Raw genomic sequence first — 18,388 nt, 5'->3', positions numbered from 1 at the left:
CAACACGTCCATTCGATCTGGGAGTGTTTCCCCCAGTGTGGGAAACAGTCCCATGTTGATCCAAAATCACACACAGTCCCTTAATCAGGTCAGTCAATGACCTGAAATACCAGTATAAATACTCTCAAGTGGCATCCCGCTGGCTTTAATTGCCTGCGGGATTCCCACCAGCGGGGGCTGCACGCGCACGCCGGCGCGTCAGCGGGGAACCCGGAAGTGGGCGGGATTGAGGCAGGATCCGTTCGGGATCCTGGATTTTCCGATTTTCGAGGCCCCCCCGCCGAGAACGCACCCGATAGTGGGTGCTAAAATCGGGCCCTATTTCCTCCAGCCTCCCATCAGAAAGCAACAGGTGATCCAGTTTTTGCGCAAGGAATGCACTTCTTGTACACATTAGACTGACTTCCTGTGTCACAATGTTTCTGCCATGCAGTATCTGTCAACATTTACAAGTTGTCAACATTTGTGCCGTACTGTCAATTGTAATCTGTATGTAAACATTTGGCTATCACACATCTATCTTCTATTATATTAAACCTGCACTAGGAAGGTGAACCAATCAAAGTACTTAAAAAAAAAATTATTGAAAAGATTTTCTTCTGCAATTTTTTCTCAGTAATTGAAATTTCTAATATTAAAAATAATGCTTTTATCTTATTTAAAACATCAAGAAATTGTATATTTCACAATAGCATAATTAAATTTACCAATTGAATTGTCATCTGTTTTTTAATGCCTTCATAAAAATGTGGCCTCATGTTCATTAATTAAATAAATAGGGTGTGGATAAATTAAATCAGGCGATTTGCTTTCATCCTGCTCTTCTGTGGTTCCAAACCTCTGTTTTCAGTTGTGTTCTGTCTCCAGTTTCCCATAGCCATTCCTCCTTTTCAACTTTACACACTTGTCTCAAAGTAAAATAGCAGCAAATCGGAACTGAAGAGTAGGGAATATACAAATCAAAATCAAGAAAAGTCTTATTCAGGTCCTGAATGACCAGACAGGAGAACCTATCAATAGAAGAAAGACGGTAAACCAAGAGAATCACTGAGTGCATTTTGAAAAAAGTCATCACCATGGGCAGGATTTTAACAGGGAAAAACAGGTGGGATAGAGGCGGGGGGGGCATTGAAAATTGCAACAATTTCAGACCCGCCTCCAATACACCCATTTCTGGTTTTCACCGGGGCTGGACGAGATACGGCAACCAACCCGCTCTCAGGAGGCGGGTTGGTCATTAAAACCTTTCAAGGAGGTTGTGGGCCTCCATTTTGAAAGGTTTTGCAATTTCAATCACTGGGGGCCGGGATTCCCGGGCCTTCTCCTTCATGCCGCGTGAGAGGAGGCGAGAAGGCCCGAAACTGAAGATAGGTGCCTTTCTGGCACAGCTTGTGGACCCGGAGAAACGGGAATGCTTCCCCCAGGCCCAACAAGCTACCTGCAGCGACCCACCCCCCCCCCTCCAATGATCGCGGGCCTCCCTCCCCGACAATTGCAGACCCCTGCAATGACTCCCAATCCCTCCCTAATGACTGACCCTCCCCCATGCCCCCTGGTGCCCCCCCCCCCCCATCCATACAATCTAAGACTTAACTGAACACTTACCTTTTCACTTCCTCTTCCTTGCCCTACTCCTGTCAGACTGAGACCAGCCTGTCAATCAGGTCGGCCTGTTGGACAGGAAACCAACAAAAGAAAATGTCCTTACGTTAAAATCATCCAGGGAACCCATACTTCTGGGTTTTCCATCCGCGGTTCAACACCCCGGCCCCCTTCCCAGCTCCTAGTCAAAATCCTGGCCCATGTCTTTATCAGTAACTGAAATTTCTAAGGTTCAAAGTAAGCTTCGAAATGAAATAAAAACATTAAAAAATTACATATTTCACAATATCATGATTTGGTGCTTTCAGTTAAATTTTTTTGTGTCTTTTAATACCTTCATTAAAGTTTTTACTTCAAGGCCTCAGTCTGTCTCAAAAGCCTAAGCTTCAATTTTATATTTTTGCCCAGTATAGTTGAAGGGAGTTAACAATCACATCTGTGAGTTTTGAGCACGTGAAACATGCAGAATTTTCCAACATGCATCAGTAGGTTTCTCTGAGTGGAAGTAGAAAGGTTCCTAAAGGAATTTATGAGCTTCTTTGCTTTTGCCAAAAGACTTCAAATCAATGTACAGATTGAAATCTTAAGTTTTAGATATAAAATATTAACAACTTTTCTATTCTATTATGAACTGCTTAGTTTTTACCTCATAGGCAGTTAGTCAACACGTGATTAACAGTACCCATGGTTTCTTTTGCCAACATTTAGAAAGCAAAAACAAATATCTTTAATTGGAAATGTATTTCTGGATAAGTTGAAGAGGATTTCAGTTTGGTTTTCCAAATGATTTGAATAAAGCTGGAAGATGAATTTGAATATTGGCTTCCTTTTGGTTGTCTGTTGTGACAACCAGCTCCTCTGCTCATCGTTTTGACTCCAAATTTAGTTAAAAAAAATCTTTCTCTTTATGAGAAAGACAGCGAGCAATTTTTGGGGCTTAAATATAAAAGCCCCACAAAATTCTGCTCTTATTTTTGGTGGAGATCAGGCATAGAGACAGTGGAGGGACTGGAGGTTACAGCCGAACCTATCATTGCCAGTTTTTTTTTATGGTTTTCAGGATCTGGGCAGTGCTGTCGGGGCTACATTTATTGTCCATCCTCACTTTCCCTGAAAAGGTGATGTTGGACCTTCTCTTTGAACCACTGCAGTCGTTCTGCTGATGGTGCTCCGACTATGGTGTTAGCTAGGGTATTCCAGGGTTTTGAGCCTGCAATAAAATGGTGATATTTGTCCTAATCAGGATGATGTGTGACTTGGAGGACAACATAGAGGTGACTGTGTTCCCATGATATTGCTGCTCTTTTCCTTCTCAGTGGTAGACATCATGGGGTTGGGAGGTACTTTTAAAGTAAGCTTAGTGAGATGCTGCAGTGCATGCTGTAGATAGTACATACTGCAGTCACAGTATGCTAGTGGTGAAGAGGTGGATATTGGGTGGCAGCAGCATAGATCAAACGGGTTGTTTTGTCCTGGATGGTGTTGAACATCTTGAGTGTTGTTGCCACTGAATCTATCACACTACTGACTTGAACCTTGCAGTTGGCGAAGAGACATTGAAGGGTCAGGAGGTGAGCCACTCGTTGAAAAGTACCTAGCCTCTGCTCTGCTCTTATAGCCATGGTGTTAATATAGCTAGCCCAATTAGGCTCCTCAGGGTACTCTGTGATGATGGTGCCATTCAAGGTTAAGGGGGAAGTGGTTGGGCCTTTTCTTGGAGCTGGTGATTATCTGCCACTTGTCTGGCCATGCCTAGATGCTCTCCTGGTCCTGCTGTAAACTGATTTGAGTTGTTTCATAATCAGCCATGTTGTGAATGTATCTGAATACTGTGGTTTGGTTAGCGAACAGCCCCGCTTTTGACTTATGATGAAGCAGCTGAAGATGTTTGGGCCAAGGCTGAGAATGCTGCCCTGAGGAACTCCTGCAGCAATGTCCAGGAGCTCTGATGATTGGTCTCTCAGAACCACCACAATCCTCCTGCATGTCAAGTATGACTCCAGCCACTGGAGGACTTTCCCCTTGACACTTGTTGACCTCCGTTTTGCTAGAGTTCCCTGGTGCCATACTCAGTCAATGATGCTTTGATGTCAAGGACAGCTACTCTCACTTAGACTCTTACATCCATGTCTCGATCAGGGCTGTGATGAGATCTGGACCTGGGTGGTTGTAGGTAGGTGTCACTTGATGACATTTTGCTGCTGATCGGGAGGAGGCTGAAAGGGCAGTAATTGGCTGGGTTAGATTTGTCCTGCTTTTTGTCGGATAGATGCCAATATAATAGTTATACTGAAATAGCTTGGCTGCAAGGTTGGCTAGATCTGGTGCACTGGTCTTCAGCTGGGATATTATCAAGGCCCAAAACTTTCGCTGTGTCTGGTACGTTCAACTACTCATTACACTTATTAATATCGTATGGAATGAACTGAATTGGTTGGATGCTGGCATCAATAATGGTGGGGACCTCAAAAGGAGGAGCTTTGCCTATGGCTTGTGTTGTAGCTTGACAAGGTTGGTGCCTTATTCTAAGGTATGCCTGTGCTGCTCCTGGCAAGCCCTTCTACACTTGCCATTGAACCAGGGTTGGTCTCCCAGCTTGATGGCAATGGAGGATTGAGGGATGTACTGGGCCTTGAGGTTACAGATTGTGGTGTTATACAATTCTGTTGCTTTTGATGATTCACAGTGCCTCATGAATAGCTAGTTTTAGGATGTTGGACCTGTTCACTAAGCACAGAGGTATACTACACTACGTAATTGAGGGTGGCCTCATTCTAGATATGAGACTTTGTCTTCACAATGACTGTGAAGCTACAACATAGGACTACCTGCATCTGTGCGGCAATCGCTTTTACCAGTTCTATCATGGACAGACATGTCTGCAACAGGTAAGTCATTGAGGCTATTACTTTTTTACCTGACACTGTCTAGCAGCTATGTCCTTTAAGACTTGGACAGTGGTGGACACTGAAGCCCCTCACCCATTGTATATTCTAGGCCGTTGCTCTCATCTATATTTCCTCCATGGAAATTGCTACTGATGGCCAGCAGGATAGACCCATTATAGGTGGGGGCACAGTGCACATAGAAGTACTGAGGGAAGTAAGAGCTCAGAGCAACATGGAGGAATACTCATTTGTCAGCTGAGAGAGAGCAGTAAGCTGTCTTCTTTATCTGATGTGGAGATAACATCCACATCGTTCACCTGAGGAAGGAGGTAGCCTCCGAAAGCTTGTGAATTTAAAATAAAATTGCTGGACTATAACTTGGTGTTGTAAAATTGTTTACAATTCTTTATCTGAAGCCAGAGTCAATGTTGGAGGCTTCCAGGGCCACTCCCACCTGCCTGTATACCACTGTACCCCTGTTCTGCCCAGGGATAGTGTTGAAGTCTGGGATGTTGCCTGATAGATATGACTGTCAGGTTGTTGCTTAAGTAGAGCTGTCCCCATATATTAGGAAGGAGGACTTTTAATATGTCATCTGTTTTACAATTGAGTATCATTAAGAGTCAGCTCCATACATATAGGCCAGAACAGGTAGGGATGGCAGGTTCTTTTCCTCGAAGGACATCAATTGGCTTTTTACAACAAACAGGCAGCCTTCATGGCCATTCTTCCTAATGCTAGCACATAAATTACCAGGTTTATAGAATTCAGTTTCACAACTTGACCTGGTGAAATTTGAACTCGCAACCTCTGGTTTGCCAGTCCAATGTCTTAACCACCACATTACTGTAATGGAAGGAGTCATGAGGTGGTTGGCTCCAAGGGTCAGTGCTAAACACATTGGGGGTTAAATTGGATAACCCCCGAAAATGGGCACTGAGATCACGGTGCGCGATTAACCCGTGCCAGTTGGTTGCGATGTAAGTAGCACGTAACATTCGTATTGCCTGATGATTTAAATGATTGCTGCATTCAGCCAGCACTACCTGCGCTGTTGATTAGCTGCATGCATCTGCAGGGGACCCTGATATTGGAAGTGGCTAGCACTACTTAAAGGCAGCCTGCACCTCTTGAAGGGGAGGTGCACTATGGCTGCGGGAAGTGGTGGGAGTTGTGTGAGAAGTGATTCCTGGGCTCTGATAGTTAGAAGAATGGCTGCGCCTGCAAGAGAGCGTGCACCAGGGTTCTCTGATGATGCACTAGAGGCCTTGGTGCAAGAGGCGGATAGAAGGAGGGGCATTCTGTATCTTCAGGGGGGCAAGAGGCCCTTTAGACATATGCTCAAGAGGCAATGGGAGGAAATAGCGGATGAGGTCAATGCCAGGAGCATAGCGCCAAGAACGTGGATGCAGTGCAGGAAGAAGTTCAATGATTTGACATGAGTGGTTAAGGTGAGTGAGTTCAACTGTCAAGTGACATCTCCTACCAACTGCACCACTAGCCGCATCCACTGCTCCATGCACTACACCCCCCATCACCTTCCTACCAACAATCTCTTTCAATCAGTACATAACTCTTCAATTCAGATACTTCATCTCATCCTCGCATGTTATCACTGTTGCAAGCCACACACCCACAACTCACAGGTCACACACACTGGCAGCTATTCAACTATGACAGCCACATCACCCAAACATCTTGCACGACACTCACTGACACACTTCCCTCTTTCTTGCAGGAGAAGGTTTCACACAACAGTAGGGAGCAGGAAAGAACTGAAGGAGCACTTGTGGAACCCACCATGATACAGTGTCTGATGACCTATGTCATAGCTTCCATTGCAGCCCAAACATCTGCCATCTAAGCTCAGGCTTCTGCCTTGGAAGCTCAGGTTGCTGCCTTCGTGGCTCTGGATTCCACTGTGGAACAGGGCTTCACAGCAGTCCAGCAATCTCTTCTCCAGCAGATCACCAGAATTGCTGAGGCGCGCCGCGGGAGAGTGGCAGTGGTGCTATGGAAGACGAACCTGCTGTCCTCTCTCAGGATGACTGCATTCCTGCTCCCACCCCTGCCACTCTGCCAGTGCCCTTGCTGCTGCCTGTCAGCCAGCCAATTGAAGGTCAGCAGCCTTCCACCACCCCTGCTCCAGCCACTAGGAATGCACCTCGTCGGAGCACTTGGAAAGGTAAAGGCACACAAACAACAGGCGCTAAGGGAATGGACAAGGGCGAATAGTCTCATTTTGTTTGCATCACTTCATGTGCTAATTTATAAATGTGGATTTGAATTTGCATTTGGTGGTGGTTTTTATTTCTGCAATGAGCTGAGGGGGAAAGCGACATGTAATCATAAGGAGGACAATTTGATGGTCATGTGGGAGAGGAAAGGTAAGGAGAGTGGGACTGTTGGTGAATGGGGAGGTGTCGTTGAGGTTACTGGTATCGCTCATTAATAATCTGATCATGCAGAGTCCTGGCAGATGGGGCCTGTGTACTTTGTAGCCTCCCTGCCTCCTCCTCCACTTCCTCCAGTTCCTCCTCCTCCTCCTCCTCCTCCACCTCTTGCTCAGCTTTTCGTCGGATAGGCGGCGGTAAGGGCTGCTCCCTCAAAATGGCGAGGTTGTGCAGCATGCAGCATACAATGACAAACCGTGATACCCGCTCAGCTGAGTACTGCAGGGCTCCTCCAGAGGGGTCCAGACAGCGGAAGCGTTGCTTGAGGATGCTTATGGTGTGCTCTATGATGTTCCGTGTGGCAGCATAGCTCTCGTAGACCTGCTGTGCACATATGCACACGTTCTGGTCCGAAGTCATGAGCCATGTCATGAGGGGATAACCCTTGTCGCCCAGTAGCCAGCCTTTGACTTGCCGTACTGGTTGAAATATAGGTGGCGCGTTGGACTGCCACAGAATGAAGGAATCATGACTGCTGCCAGGATAGCGGGCATTGACCTGCATGATGCGCTGTTTGTGGTCGCACACCAGCTGCACATTGAGGGAGTGGAATCCCTTTATCTCATTGAAACATATAAGATTCTGAGGGGGCTTAACAGGGTAGATGCTGAGAGGATGTTTCTCCGGCTGGAGAGTCTAGAACCAGAGGGCATAGTCACCAAATAAGGGGTCGGCCATTTAAGACTGAGATGAGGAGGAATTTCTTCACTGAGAGGGTTGTGAATCTTTGGAATTTTCTACCCCAGAGGGCTGTGGATGCTGAGTCATTGAGTATATTCAAGGCTGAGATAGATAGATTTTTGGACTCTAGGGGAATCAAAGGATATGGGGATCGGACAGGAAAGTGGAGTTGAGGTTGAAGATCAGCCATGATCTGATTGAATGGCAGAGCAGGCTTGAGGGGCCGTATGGCCTATTCCTGCTCCTATTTCTTATGTTCTGTTCATGAATATAGCAGAGTTCAGATGTGGAGCACGCATGACAATATGCGTGCAGTCAATGGCACCCTGCACCATGGGAAAGCCTGCAATGCGAGCAAACCTTTGTGCTCACTCCTCCTGCTTGTCTCTGGCAAGAGGTAATGAGATGAATCTGTTTCTCATTGCGTACAGAGCCTCATTGACCTCCCTAATACAGCAGTGCACTGCAAACTGCGAGATGTTGCTTATATCTCCAGCAGCCAGAAGGAGCCAGAGCCATAAAAATTAAGGGTTATCTTGACAGCTACAGGCAATGCTGTCCTTGCCCTGCTTTGAGGCTGCAGTTATGGCTGTAGCAATTGACAAATTTCAGTCACGACCTCTTTAGTGAACTGCGGATGTCTGATGCACTGGTCATTGCTGAGGTAGAGGTAAGAGAATTGCTCCCTGAAGACCCTCCTTGGATATGGCCTCCTGCTGAGTGCCCTGCGCCTCCTCTTCCTCCCTCTTCTAGCAGCTTGTCCTGCTCTGCGTGGCCTCTCTTCATTCTCCCAGTCATGTTCAATTCCCAGAGGAAACCCTAACAGGCCACCCAGGTCTGTAAGCAACTTTTTTCAGCATTATATTTTAAATGCCACTAAAAGTACTGCAAGACCAGCCAGACCACTCTCTACAGAAAATTGAAACTTTTGCCAAGTATAGGAAACTTCCAATAACACGTACAATTGTACCAGCAGCCAGAAAAATAATCCAGCAACTAACCTGTAAGTACTTCATGATCCCTTTAAATAACGCTGGTAGGGGGTCCTTCATGCTGTTTAAGTCCTGTTCAGCTGTGTGAGGTTAAAACAGGGCATTGGCTGGAACATGGAGTTCCAAAATGCTTCAAAAGAGTATTGCACACTGATTTACGTCATAATCCCCCTACTCTACATGCTGCCGACATTCGTTAGGTGCACCTTCGTTAGGAAGGTGAATGGTATGTTGGCCTTCATTGCAAGAGGATTTGAGTACAGGAGCAGGGATGTTTTACTGCAGTTATACAGGGCCTTGGTGAGACCACATCTGGAGTATTGTGTGCAGTTTTGGTCTCCTTATCTGAGGAAGGATGTCCTTGCCATGGAGGGAGTGCAACGAAAGTTTACCAGACTGATTCCTGGGATGGCAGGACTGAAGTATGAGGAGAGATTGGGTTGACTAGGCCTATATTCACTAGAGTTTAGAAGAATGAGAAGTGATCTCATCGAAACATATAAAATTCTAACAGGACTAGACAGACTAGATGCAGGAAGGATGTTCCCGATGGCTGGGGAGTCCAGAACCAGGGGTCACAGTCTCAGGATACGGGGTATGCCATTTAGAACTGAGATGAGGAGAAATTTCTTCACTCAGAGGGTGGTGTACCTGTGGAATTCTCTACCACAGAAGGCAGTGGAGGCCAAGTCATTAGGTGTATTCAAGAAGGAGATAGATATATTTCTTAATGCTAAAGAGATTAAGGCATATGGGAAAAAAGCGGGAACAGGGTACTGAGTTAGACTATCAGCCATGATCATTTTGAATGGCGGAGCAGGCCCGAAGGCCCGAATGGCCTACTCTTGCTCCTATTTTCTATGTTTCTATGCAACCACCTTTACCAAGAATGGCATCCTGCGCACTTCACATCAAAAATGTGCGCGCGCATCTCGGACGCCATTTTCAAGACTTAGGTGTCCGCAAATCACCTAAAAATCGAGCGCTACACGGCCCAATTTCGCCCCCACTAGATTGAAGTGGCCTTCTACTTCCTTGTAGTGGATTATGAAATAGCTCTGCAGCTAGCTCCACCATGTCTGCTGCTATGGTTCTAAGCAACTTTATCAGTTCCCCAGAGATTCAATTTCATGCCTCCATTTTTTTGTTGCCTCCATGTGTTTTTCTCTCAGCCAGATACTTTGTGCCTTCCAGGTACTGTGTCCTAAAACAATTTTTGCAATCTAATAATATTCTTCAATTCAATTATTCTAGCCCTTTAAATTTGGCTACTTGCCTCTAAATGACTGGTTCCCTTTTAAGTAGCTGCTGCAACCCTTGACATTGCTGTAGCAGTGAACAAAATTTGACTCCCTCATTGTACAAGCTGCCAGCAATAAGTGCATTTGAGGCCGAGAGCTTGTGTTGAAAATTAAAATGAACAGAACTCAGAAGTTAGTGCATGATTGGTCATGCTCAATTAAGGCGGATGCAAAACCCACAGTGTTCCTCCTGCCTCCGTGCACATTGTGAAAATTATACCCAATATCCCTTTACATATTTATTCATTTTATCTTTTTTAAAAAACATTTTTGCATTGGAGCAATTTCCATGTCCCCACCATTTTTTGTTGAAAAATAGGTTCCAAAATTCCCCTCCCTTGTTATCCCCTTTCCACCCAATGCATTAATTAGAGTGTTTTTGATTAAAACGTATAAACAAAGGACAGCTGCCTACAGTTAGCCTTTGTCTTTTTGAAATGTTTGTACGTTCAGATCCAACACACAGATTTTCAGGTAAATAAAGCACAGCTGCCTATAATTAGCCTTTGTCTTTTTGAAATGTTTACTTGAAAAGCTTTCAGAAATAAATTCCAGTTTACTTGGAATGATAGAGAAAAATAAAACATTCTATTAAGGATCATTATTTTCAAAGTCCGCGTGCCTTGCCCAAAAGCTGGCAGTGCCATTGAGCCATTGGAGCGAAATTTCCATTCACCCTTGTGCTACAGTCGCTGGAAATCGCGACATCAGTACGTTATAATATTTATTCATACGTGGGACTGTGTAAATTTAGCCTGCAATACCAGAGTTATGCTTGGGTGGGAGTGGAAAATGCATGCGAGGCAGGAGTTAAGTTAAAGTTGTGTCCTGAATTCGATGAACATGAGGATGGGGGAGGTGGTGGCAGAAATCTTTTTGAGAGGGGCAGATATAAAATCTGCTGCTCCTTCTAGGGGCAAGGGTAGCGCTGGAGGAAGGAGGCAAGCTGGAGATCCATGATGGTAGGGAGACTTAAGAGAAGAGTTCCAAACTTTGTGGAGTCTGAACTGGACGCGCTTCTAATTGAAAGACAAAGCAGGAGGGACAGGCTATTTGGGGACAGGCAAGACACTTGTGATGCATGTAGTGTGTATTTTGTGGAGCAAGTGGCACCTGGCCGTTATAAGCTTATGAGGCCAATTTGCAAGTCAATACTAGCTCATTTGCACATAAAAACAGGGCAGCGGTGAGACCAAAATTGGGTGGGAAACGGAAGTTGCCTGCCCATTCTGTTTTATGGGCGGACCTTGATTCAGGCAGTGAGAGCTCCCGCTGGAAATAGATGGAGGCCTAATAAATAAATGAAAATCGGGATCAGATGATGTAGTCTGGACTCCCAGTGCTATTTTTGTCCACTGCCTACCTCTAGTTCTTGATGCTGCCCACAAACCATGGGTGGTACAAATTGAGAGGCAGCCATTCTATTGATATTTGAAGGGATCCTCAGCTGCTCTCAGGTAGAATGCTAGAAAGTTTTGGGAGACATTTTGCTTGAATTACATTGTAGTTACATGCTACTTAAACAATTTCAAAATGCTTGTCGTGGTTGTAAAACATTCTGGCCTCTTGAGGGGCTTCTGGCAACGCTCTCTTCTTCATGGGAGTCCTTCTTGTAATTCCACCGTGACAAGAGGAGCAGGAGGAGATGCAGCTGGAGGGACAGCAAACAGAATGAGGTGTTCCTGCAGGAATCCTTACCCTCACAACAGAGTTTAAAGGCCCAGACAACATACCTGCAGTTCTCAGAGAAGCAGTACATAAGGAGGCTGCACTTCTCTAGGGAGACTGCCTCCTGCAACAAGACCTGCAACCAACTGCCGCAGCTAGCACAGCATTGCCTGTTGAAGTAAGGTCGCTGCAGCCCTCAACTTCTTTGCCTCTAGCTCCTTCCAGGCTACCACGGGGATTATCAATAACATCAGTCAGTCTGCAACCCGTGCTTAAATTAAGAATTGACTGATGCAAGTGACATTCATCACTTTTCCCATGGACAATTGGAAGCAGCAGGATAGGTCTCTGGGGCTTGCACAGATTGCAGGATTCCCAGGACATCATTGACTGTACCCATGTTGCCCTGTGGGCTCCTTCACACAATCCCACTACCTTCATGAATTGCAAGGGCTTCCATTCCATTCCATTAATGTGCAACTGGTGTGTGGTCACCAGCAGTGCATTGTGTAGATCTGTGCCTGCTTTTCCAGGCATCTGCCATGGCCTTTATATTGCAGCACTTCTCCATGCCCCACTCTTTCCTCCTGCACAGCAAGTGAGAGGTTGCCTACTTGGCGGCAAGGATTTTCCCCTGCGTTCTTGGCTCAGGACTCCTCTCAGGTACCCGCACTTGGGGGGCCAAACTGCACTACAATAGTTCCATGGCTTAACTACAGCCTTCATCAAGAAGACCATTGGAGTCCTCAAGCAACGATTCTGACACCTTGGCAGGTCTAGTGGCTTTTTGCAATATCGCCCACACGGAATGTCCTGCATGATCGTGTTTTCTCAATGCTTCATAACTTTGCTCTGCAACGGGGACAACACAAGGACCTTCAGCATGCTGAGGGAGAGGTCACTGATGTCATAGAGGAAGGCAAGGGAAGCTAGATGGCTCTATTAGTTGCTTTCAACCAGAGCTCTTTGGAAGCAGCTCATTGAAACGCAGCAGCTCATTATAACATTGTGGAATACACCATGTAAAAAAGTTTTCATTGTGACTAAACTTAATTAGATCCATTCGCCAGTAATTGTTCAAATCAGTGGTTTTAGTGCACTGATAGAATCATAGAATCTTACCACACAGAAGAAGGCCATTCGGCCCACTAGTGCCTGTGCCAACTCTTTAACTCTTAACTGCCTTATCAACTTGCCCTGCCACCTTCGAAGATTTGTGAATATGCACCCCCAGGTCCCTCTACTCTTGCACCCCCCCCCCTCAAAATAGTACCATTTAGATTATACTGCATCTCCATGTTGTTCTGCCCAAAGAGCTTTTTTCCCATAATCCTGTAAATTAGTCCTCTTCAAGTACATGTCCAATTGCCTTTTGAAAGTTCCTATTGAATCTGTGTCCACCACTCTTTCAGGCAGTGCGTTCCAGATCTTAACAACCCTCTGTGTGAAAAAAATTCTCCTCATTTCCCCTCTAGTTCTTTTGCCAATTATTTTAAATCTATGACCTCTGGCTACCGACCCACTTTCCAGAGACAGTTTCTCCCTACCTGCTCGATCAAATCCCCTCATTATTTTGAATATCTCTAATAGGTATCCCATTAACCTTCTTTGCTTTAAGGAGAACAATCCCAGCTTCTCCAATCTCTCCACATAACTGAAGTTTCTCATCCCTGGTATCCTCCTGGTAAATCTCCTCTGCACCCTCTCCTAAAGTGTGGTGCCCAGAACTGTACATTTTTTAAAATTTCAAAATATACTTTATTTCATAAAATTTAAAGATACATACAGTTTACACACAGTTGAAATATAGGGCACAAAATGTAGCACAGCAGTTCAAAGCAACACAGTACAGATTGTATACACTATGATCTCATTGTTACAATTTTAAAAACACAGTACATATTTTCTAATACATTCTCTACAATACAAGGTGGGGTAGCTTTATACGGTGGCCTTTCTCCATAGGGCCTTTGCGTAGGCCGCACCTCACTTCTGTGCATCCCGCAGCACGTACTCCTGGACCTTGGAGTGTGCCAGTCGGCAACACTCGGTCGTGGACAGTTGCTTCAACTGGAAGACCAGCAGGTTTCGGGCGGACGAAAGGGCCTCCTTCACCGAGTTGATGGTCTTCCAGCCGCAGGTGATATCTGTCTCAGTGTGCGTCCCGGGAACAGCCCGTAGAGCACAGCATCCTGTGTTACCGAGCTGTTGGAGATGAACTGGGACAGATACCAATGCATCTCTCTCTACACCCTCTGTGCAAAGGGGCAGTCCATCAGGAGGTGGATGATGGTCTCCTCCCCGCCGCAGCCTCGAGGGCAGCTCACGGTGGTGCTGGGATTCCTTACGTGTAGGAAGGACTGCACTGGGAGGGCTCTTCTCACCACCATCCAGGCTACATCCTGGTGCTGTTGGTCAGTTCCGGCGATGAGTTGTTCTGCCAGATGGTATCGACCGTCTGATCGGGGAAGAGCCCGATCGAGTCCACCCTCTCCTTTCCTTGCAGGACTCTAAGGACGTTTCGTGTTGACCATTGTCTGACGGTCTTATGGTCGAAGGGGTTCCTCCTCAGAAACTTCTCCATCTGGGATAGGTTGGGGTGGGGGTGGGGAGGAACGGTCCGGCTAGACAGGACATCCTGTGCCTGCAAGGCGAGCGTGGCCAGACCCAGCCTGCTCAGTGTGTTGGACAGGTAGAAACTCAGCACATAGTGACATTTGGGGCTCAATTTTAAAACGGAACTGCGAGTGCGTGGGGGCCGGAGGGGTGAAGAAAATCGCGATTTCCAGGAGTGGGCAGAAATCCCGGCTCCAACACGCCTAAGAACGCGTACTTGAAGTACTTGAAATGTACATGGATCTAATTAAGAGTGAAGAAAAGCGATTTCAATGCTACCTCAGTGTGTTTCCCGTGCTGTGTGAAACACACCGTGGTGAACGAGTCGTGTTTCAGCCGGCAGCCATTTGGGCATTTAAATGCCTGTTTGACAGATGGGGATAAAAGGTGAGTTATTGCAGCAGGGCACTCAGTTCTCTTAAACTTTTGGCTGGGAGATCTTTGTGTTTAGACTGAAAATTCTTGATTTCCACTCAGAATTGTTCTGTTTAAACATATTTACCAACTTTTCGGACCCCCTCAAACTGACACCATCAGGATAGTGGGGGGCACGATGGCTGTATTCACCAGAACATCCGAGGACGAGCAACATCACCATCCTCACCAGGTACGACGTGCACTTCCGCCACTTGGAGCTCCACAATACAGTGCTGCACCACAGGCACCTGCACAAGAGCACAGAGGGTATCAACAGAAGGAGCAATGTCGCAGGAGGCACTACCCTCGTCAGAGGATCTATAGACTGAGGCTCAGCTTCCTGGACCTCTCCGAGCAGCAGTTCGGACAAAGGCTGAGAATGAGTCACCAGGTGGTCGCAGACATCTGCAGCCTCCTTCATGCCGAGCTGATCCTAGCTGGGCTGAGCAGTATATCATTACCTATCGTTGTTAAAGTGACCACTTCCCTCAACTTCTTCGCCCCCCGATCATTCCAGAATGCCACCGGTGACATCGCCAGGGTCTCTCAGTCGTCTACACGCAAGTGCATAAGGCAGGTCACCGACGGCTTGCTTCGCAGGTCCTCTCAATACGTCATCTTCCCCATGGACGACCTCAGCCAGACAGAGAGGGCAGTGGGATTCCACTCTGTGGGTGGCTTCCCACGTGTACAGGGTGCAATCGATTGCACGCATATAGCAATCCGAGCACCTCCACACGAGCCAGGACTGTTCATCAACAGAAAGGGGTATCACTCCATCAATGCTCAGCTCGTTTATGACCACCGCAAAAGATTTCTTCACGTGTGCGCCAGATTCCCTGGCAGCTGCCACGATTCGTTCATTCTGAGGGAATCTAACACCCTGGGCCTTTTCCACCCACCGAACACTCTTAAGGGCTGGCTCCTCGGGGACAAAGGATACCCCCTACACATGACAGCTCTGAGGAACCCCATCAGCGTCGCCACCAGATCTATAATTAAACATGCGATAGGGCTGCTCAAGTTGCGATTTTGGTGTCTCAATCGTTCTGGGGGAGCGCTTCAATATGCACCAGCAAGAGTGGGTCGCATTATAGTAGTGTGTTGTGTCCAGCACAACATGGCACAACAGAGGGGGTACTGGTTGAGGTGGCCCCATCCCCTCATCCACCATCCACATCTGCCATCCACATTGAGGAGGAAGAGGAGGAGGGGGAGGAGGAAGAGGACGAATCCATGGGCAGAGCAGCGGCTCACCTGGCTGCTCGTGAGGCCAGGGAGTCACTCATATGTGAACGGTTCTCATAAGATCAGAAAGTGAGAAGAGTCAGTCCTCACACCACTTGGAAAGACCAGTGCCAACACCAGCAATCCCCCCCGCCCCCGCCAACCGCTGCACAAAACAGTTCTGCAACTACACATACACACACTGAAAAATGACCCACAGGGTGGCATCAAGTGTCGCTGTTCATGGTGAAGCACATGAAAGCATCACAAAAGCCAGTCAAGAATGGGCAAGACGTGGCAGTAGTGGTGAGAATGATAACATTTAATGTGACTTTAACAGAAACCAAATATAAATGAAAAACGTGACAGTCTGTTAAACACCCTTGTGCATACCCTTCGTGATCACAAAACATTAGCCTTTCTCTTCCTATTACTTCTACGTGGTTCATCCCCTCGGGATGCAGCAGAGGTAGTGGCAGGTCGCTCATGTCCCTAGTCGGACTGCTTAGATGCTTTCGGCCTACACCCTCTGGGTTTTGGGATCCGTGAGGGTCCCTCCAAAGACTGCTCCACCTGCACCTGTGCAGGGTCTGATTCGGCCATCTGGAGAGGAGGCAGCTTTCCAGGAACTGGTTGAGAGGGGGGAGCACTTTGAGTGACACTCCCACTTCCATGTCCCCTATCGCCATCATCCCTCTCCTGGGTCAAGCCCGCATCACTCCTACCACCCTACAACAGTTTGGAGGACATGTATGATGCCTTGGAAGCCCGGTTGTAAAGTTTCTGTCTGCCTGTTTAAGGCGGCAAAATGTTGTTCATTGTGAGTCCAAATGGCCATTGTCAGGACCTGAATGGATTCATTTGTGAGCTGTGCTTAAAGCTCAACGGAGACTAGCCTTCTCTCCATCGCAGACATTCCTGCATTTACCTGTGACACTATCTCAGACATTTCCGAGTTACGTGCGACACTATCTCAGACAGCTGCTCACGTCCCTGCGACACTATCTCAGAGATTCCCTCCCGTACCTGTGCCTACATTCCACTAATGCAGGAGTTGGACGCCTCCATCCTCTGGGCTATTGTGGAGGGTGTGCGTGACACCTGTTCCAGTACCTCGCAAATGTGTTGCTGTCCCTTGATCATTCTCCTTTTAAAGGATGGCCCCCAGGGTTCAGCATTTGCGTCCAGGTGAGCAGAGCCTGGAGAGGAGAGCGCCCACCGACGCGGACTCTCCACGACTGCCCCTGCCACCAGTGTCTGCTCATGCTCACTTGTGTGTGGTGACTCACCAGGTGTCAACCCAACTAACTGACTACTGGGACCCACCGAGGAGTATCTGTGCCGGCAGGTCCTCTGAGGAATCGCCTTCTCCCATCACTGCAGTCATTGAAGGGCCTGTAAGAGAACAGAAGGCAATATTAAGCATCATCATAGATGTTTCATGTTGCGATGAGCATACTGAGGTGTTCAACATGCCAAGCATTGATAACATCAATTCATGTTGTGTGCGATGAATGTTAAAGTTGTGTCACCAACTTGGGTGCCAGTCTCGGCATCCCCGACGAACAGGCATTTGAGGGTGCGGCTGATCTCCAGGGCCTCCTCCTTCGCGTCTGTGAGGACCACTATTTGTTGTGGCCCCCCCCCCCTCCAGTCCTCGTCCTCTCGTGTGCATTTTACGCTCTCCTCCTAGAAGGGGAGAAACTACAGACGTGTGAGTGAGTGACGGTGAAGTGGCCAACTGATGAATGCATTGCTTTGGGTGAGGCTGACCGTGAGAGACAGAGGGTGAGTATGAAACAGAGACATCACATTGGATGAGGATTGGGGTGAGTGGTAGTGGTAGGGTCACAAGGGAGGTAAGGAAGTGCTCAGGAAGTGCAGGTAAGTTGAGGATGAGCCTTAAGTGGGTGTGAGGAGTGATGTGATGGAGTAGTCTTAGCAGTGCAGAATGAGTTGGGGGGGTTGGGGGGGTTGATGTGCACCACAGAATGCAGGAGAATCAGTAAGTGAACTCACTTTTGCTGACCTAGTTAGGTCATTGAAACGCTTCCTGCACTGGACCCAGGTGCGGGATATGTTGCTGCTGCTCGTGACCTCCTCTGCCACCTTGAGCCAGGCCTTCTTGGTGGCAGAGGCAAGGCGCTGCCTCCTGTCCGCTGGGTAAAATAGTTCCCTCATCTTCCTCACCCCGGCTAGTAGCAGCTGAAGTGAGGCGTTGCTGAATCTTGGAGCAGCCTTGCCCCTGTGCTGCTCCATTGGGTCTTCTTGCTCTTTGCTCCAGCAAAATTTGGAAGGGTAGTAAACAGTGAGGAGGATAGCGATAGACTTCAAGAGGATATAGACAGGCTGGTGGCATGGGCAGACACGTGGCAGATGAAATTTAATGCAGAAAAATGCGAGGTGATACATTTCGGTAGGAAGAATGAGGAGAGGCAATATAAACTAGAGGGCACAATTCTAAAAGGGGTACAGGAAAAGAGAGATCTGGGGGTACATGTACACAAATCGTTGAAGGTGGCAGGGCAGGTTGAGAAAGCGGT

At 47.3% G+C, this 18,388-nt stretch overlaps 1 protein-coding gene across 1 annotated transcript in view; it reads left to right on the top strand.

Moving 5' to 3' along the window:
* Window positions 1-18,388, top strand: part of LOC137332206 (collagen alpha-1(XXIII) chain-like) — a 236,989-nt gene that overhangs the window by 166,375 nt on the left and 52,226 nt on the right. Inside the window, exon 9 of the mRNA XM_067995902.1 lies at window positions 10,371-10,391. Within this exon, the coding sequence (XP_067852003.1) occupies window positions 10,371-10,391 (21 nt within the window). The remainder of the gene's footprint in view (window positions 1-10,370; window positions 10,392-18,388) is intronic.

Source organism: Heptranchias perlo, chromosome 14 (genome assembly GCF_035084215.1).
Source record: "Heptranchias perlo isolate sHepPer1 chromosome 14, sHepPer1.hap1, whole genome shotgun sequence".
Classification (NCBI taxonomy): Eukaryota; Metazoa; Chordata; class Chondrichthyes; order Hexanchiformes; family Hexanchidae; genus Heptranchias; species Heptranchias perlo.
The sequence above is the reverse complement of the archived record's forward strand: the minus strand, read 5'-3'. Positions and strand labels throughout refer to the sequence as shown.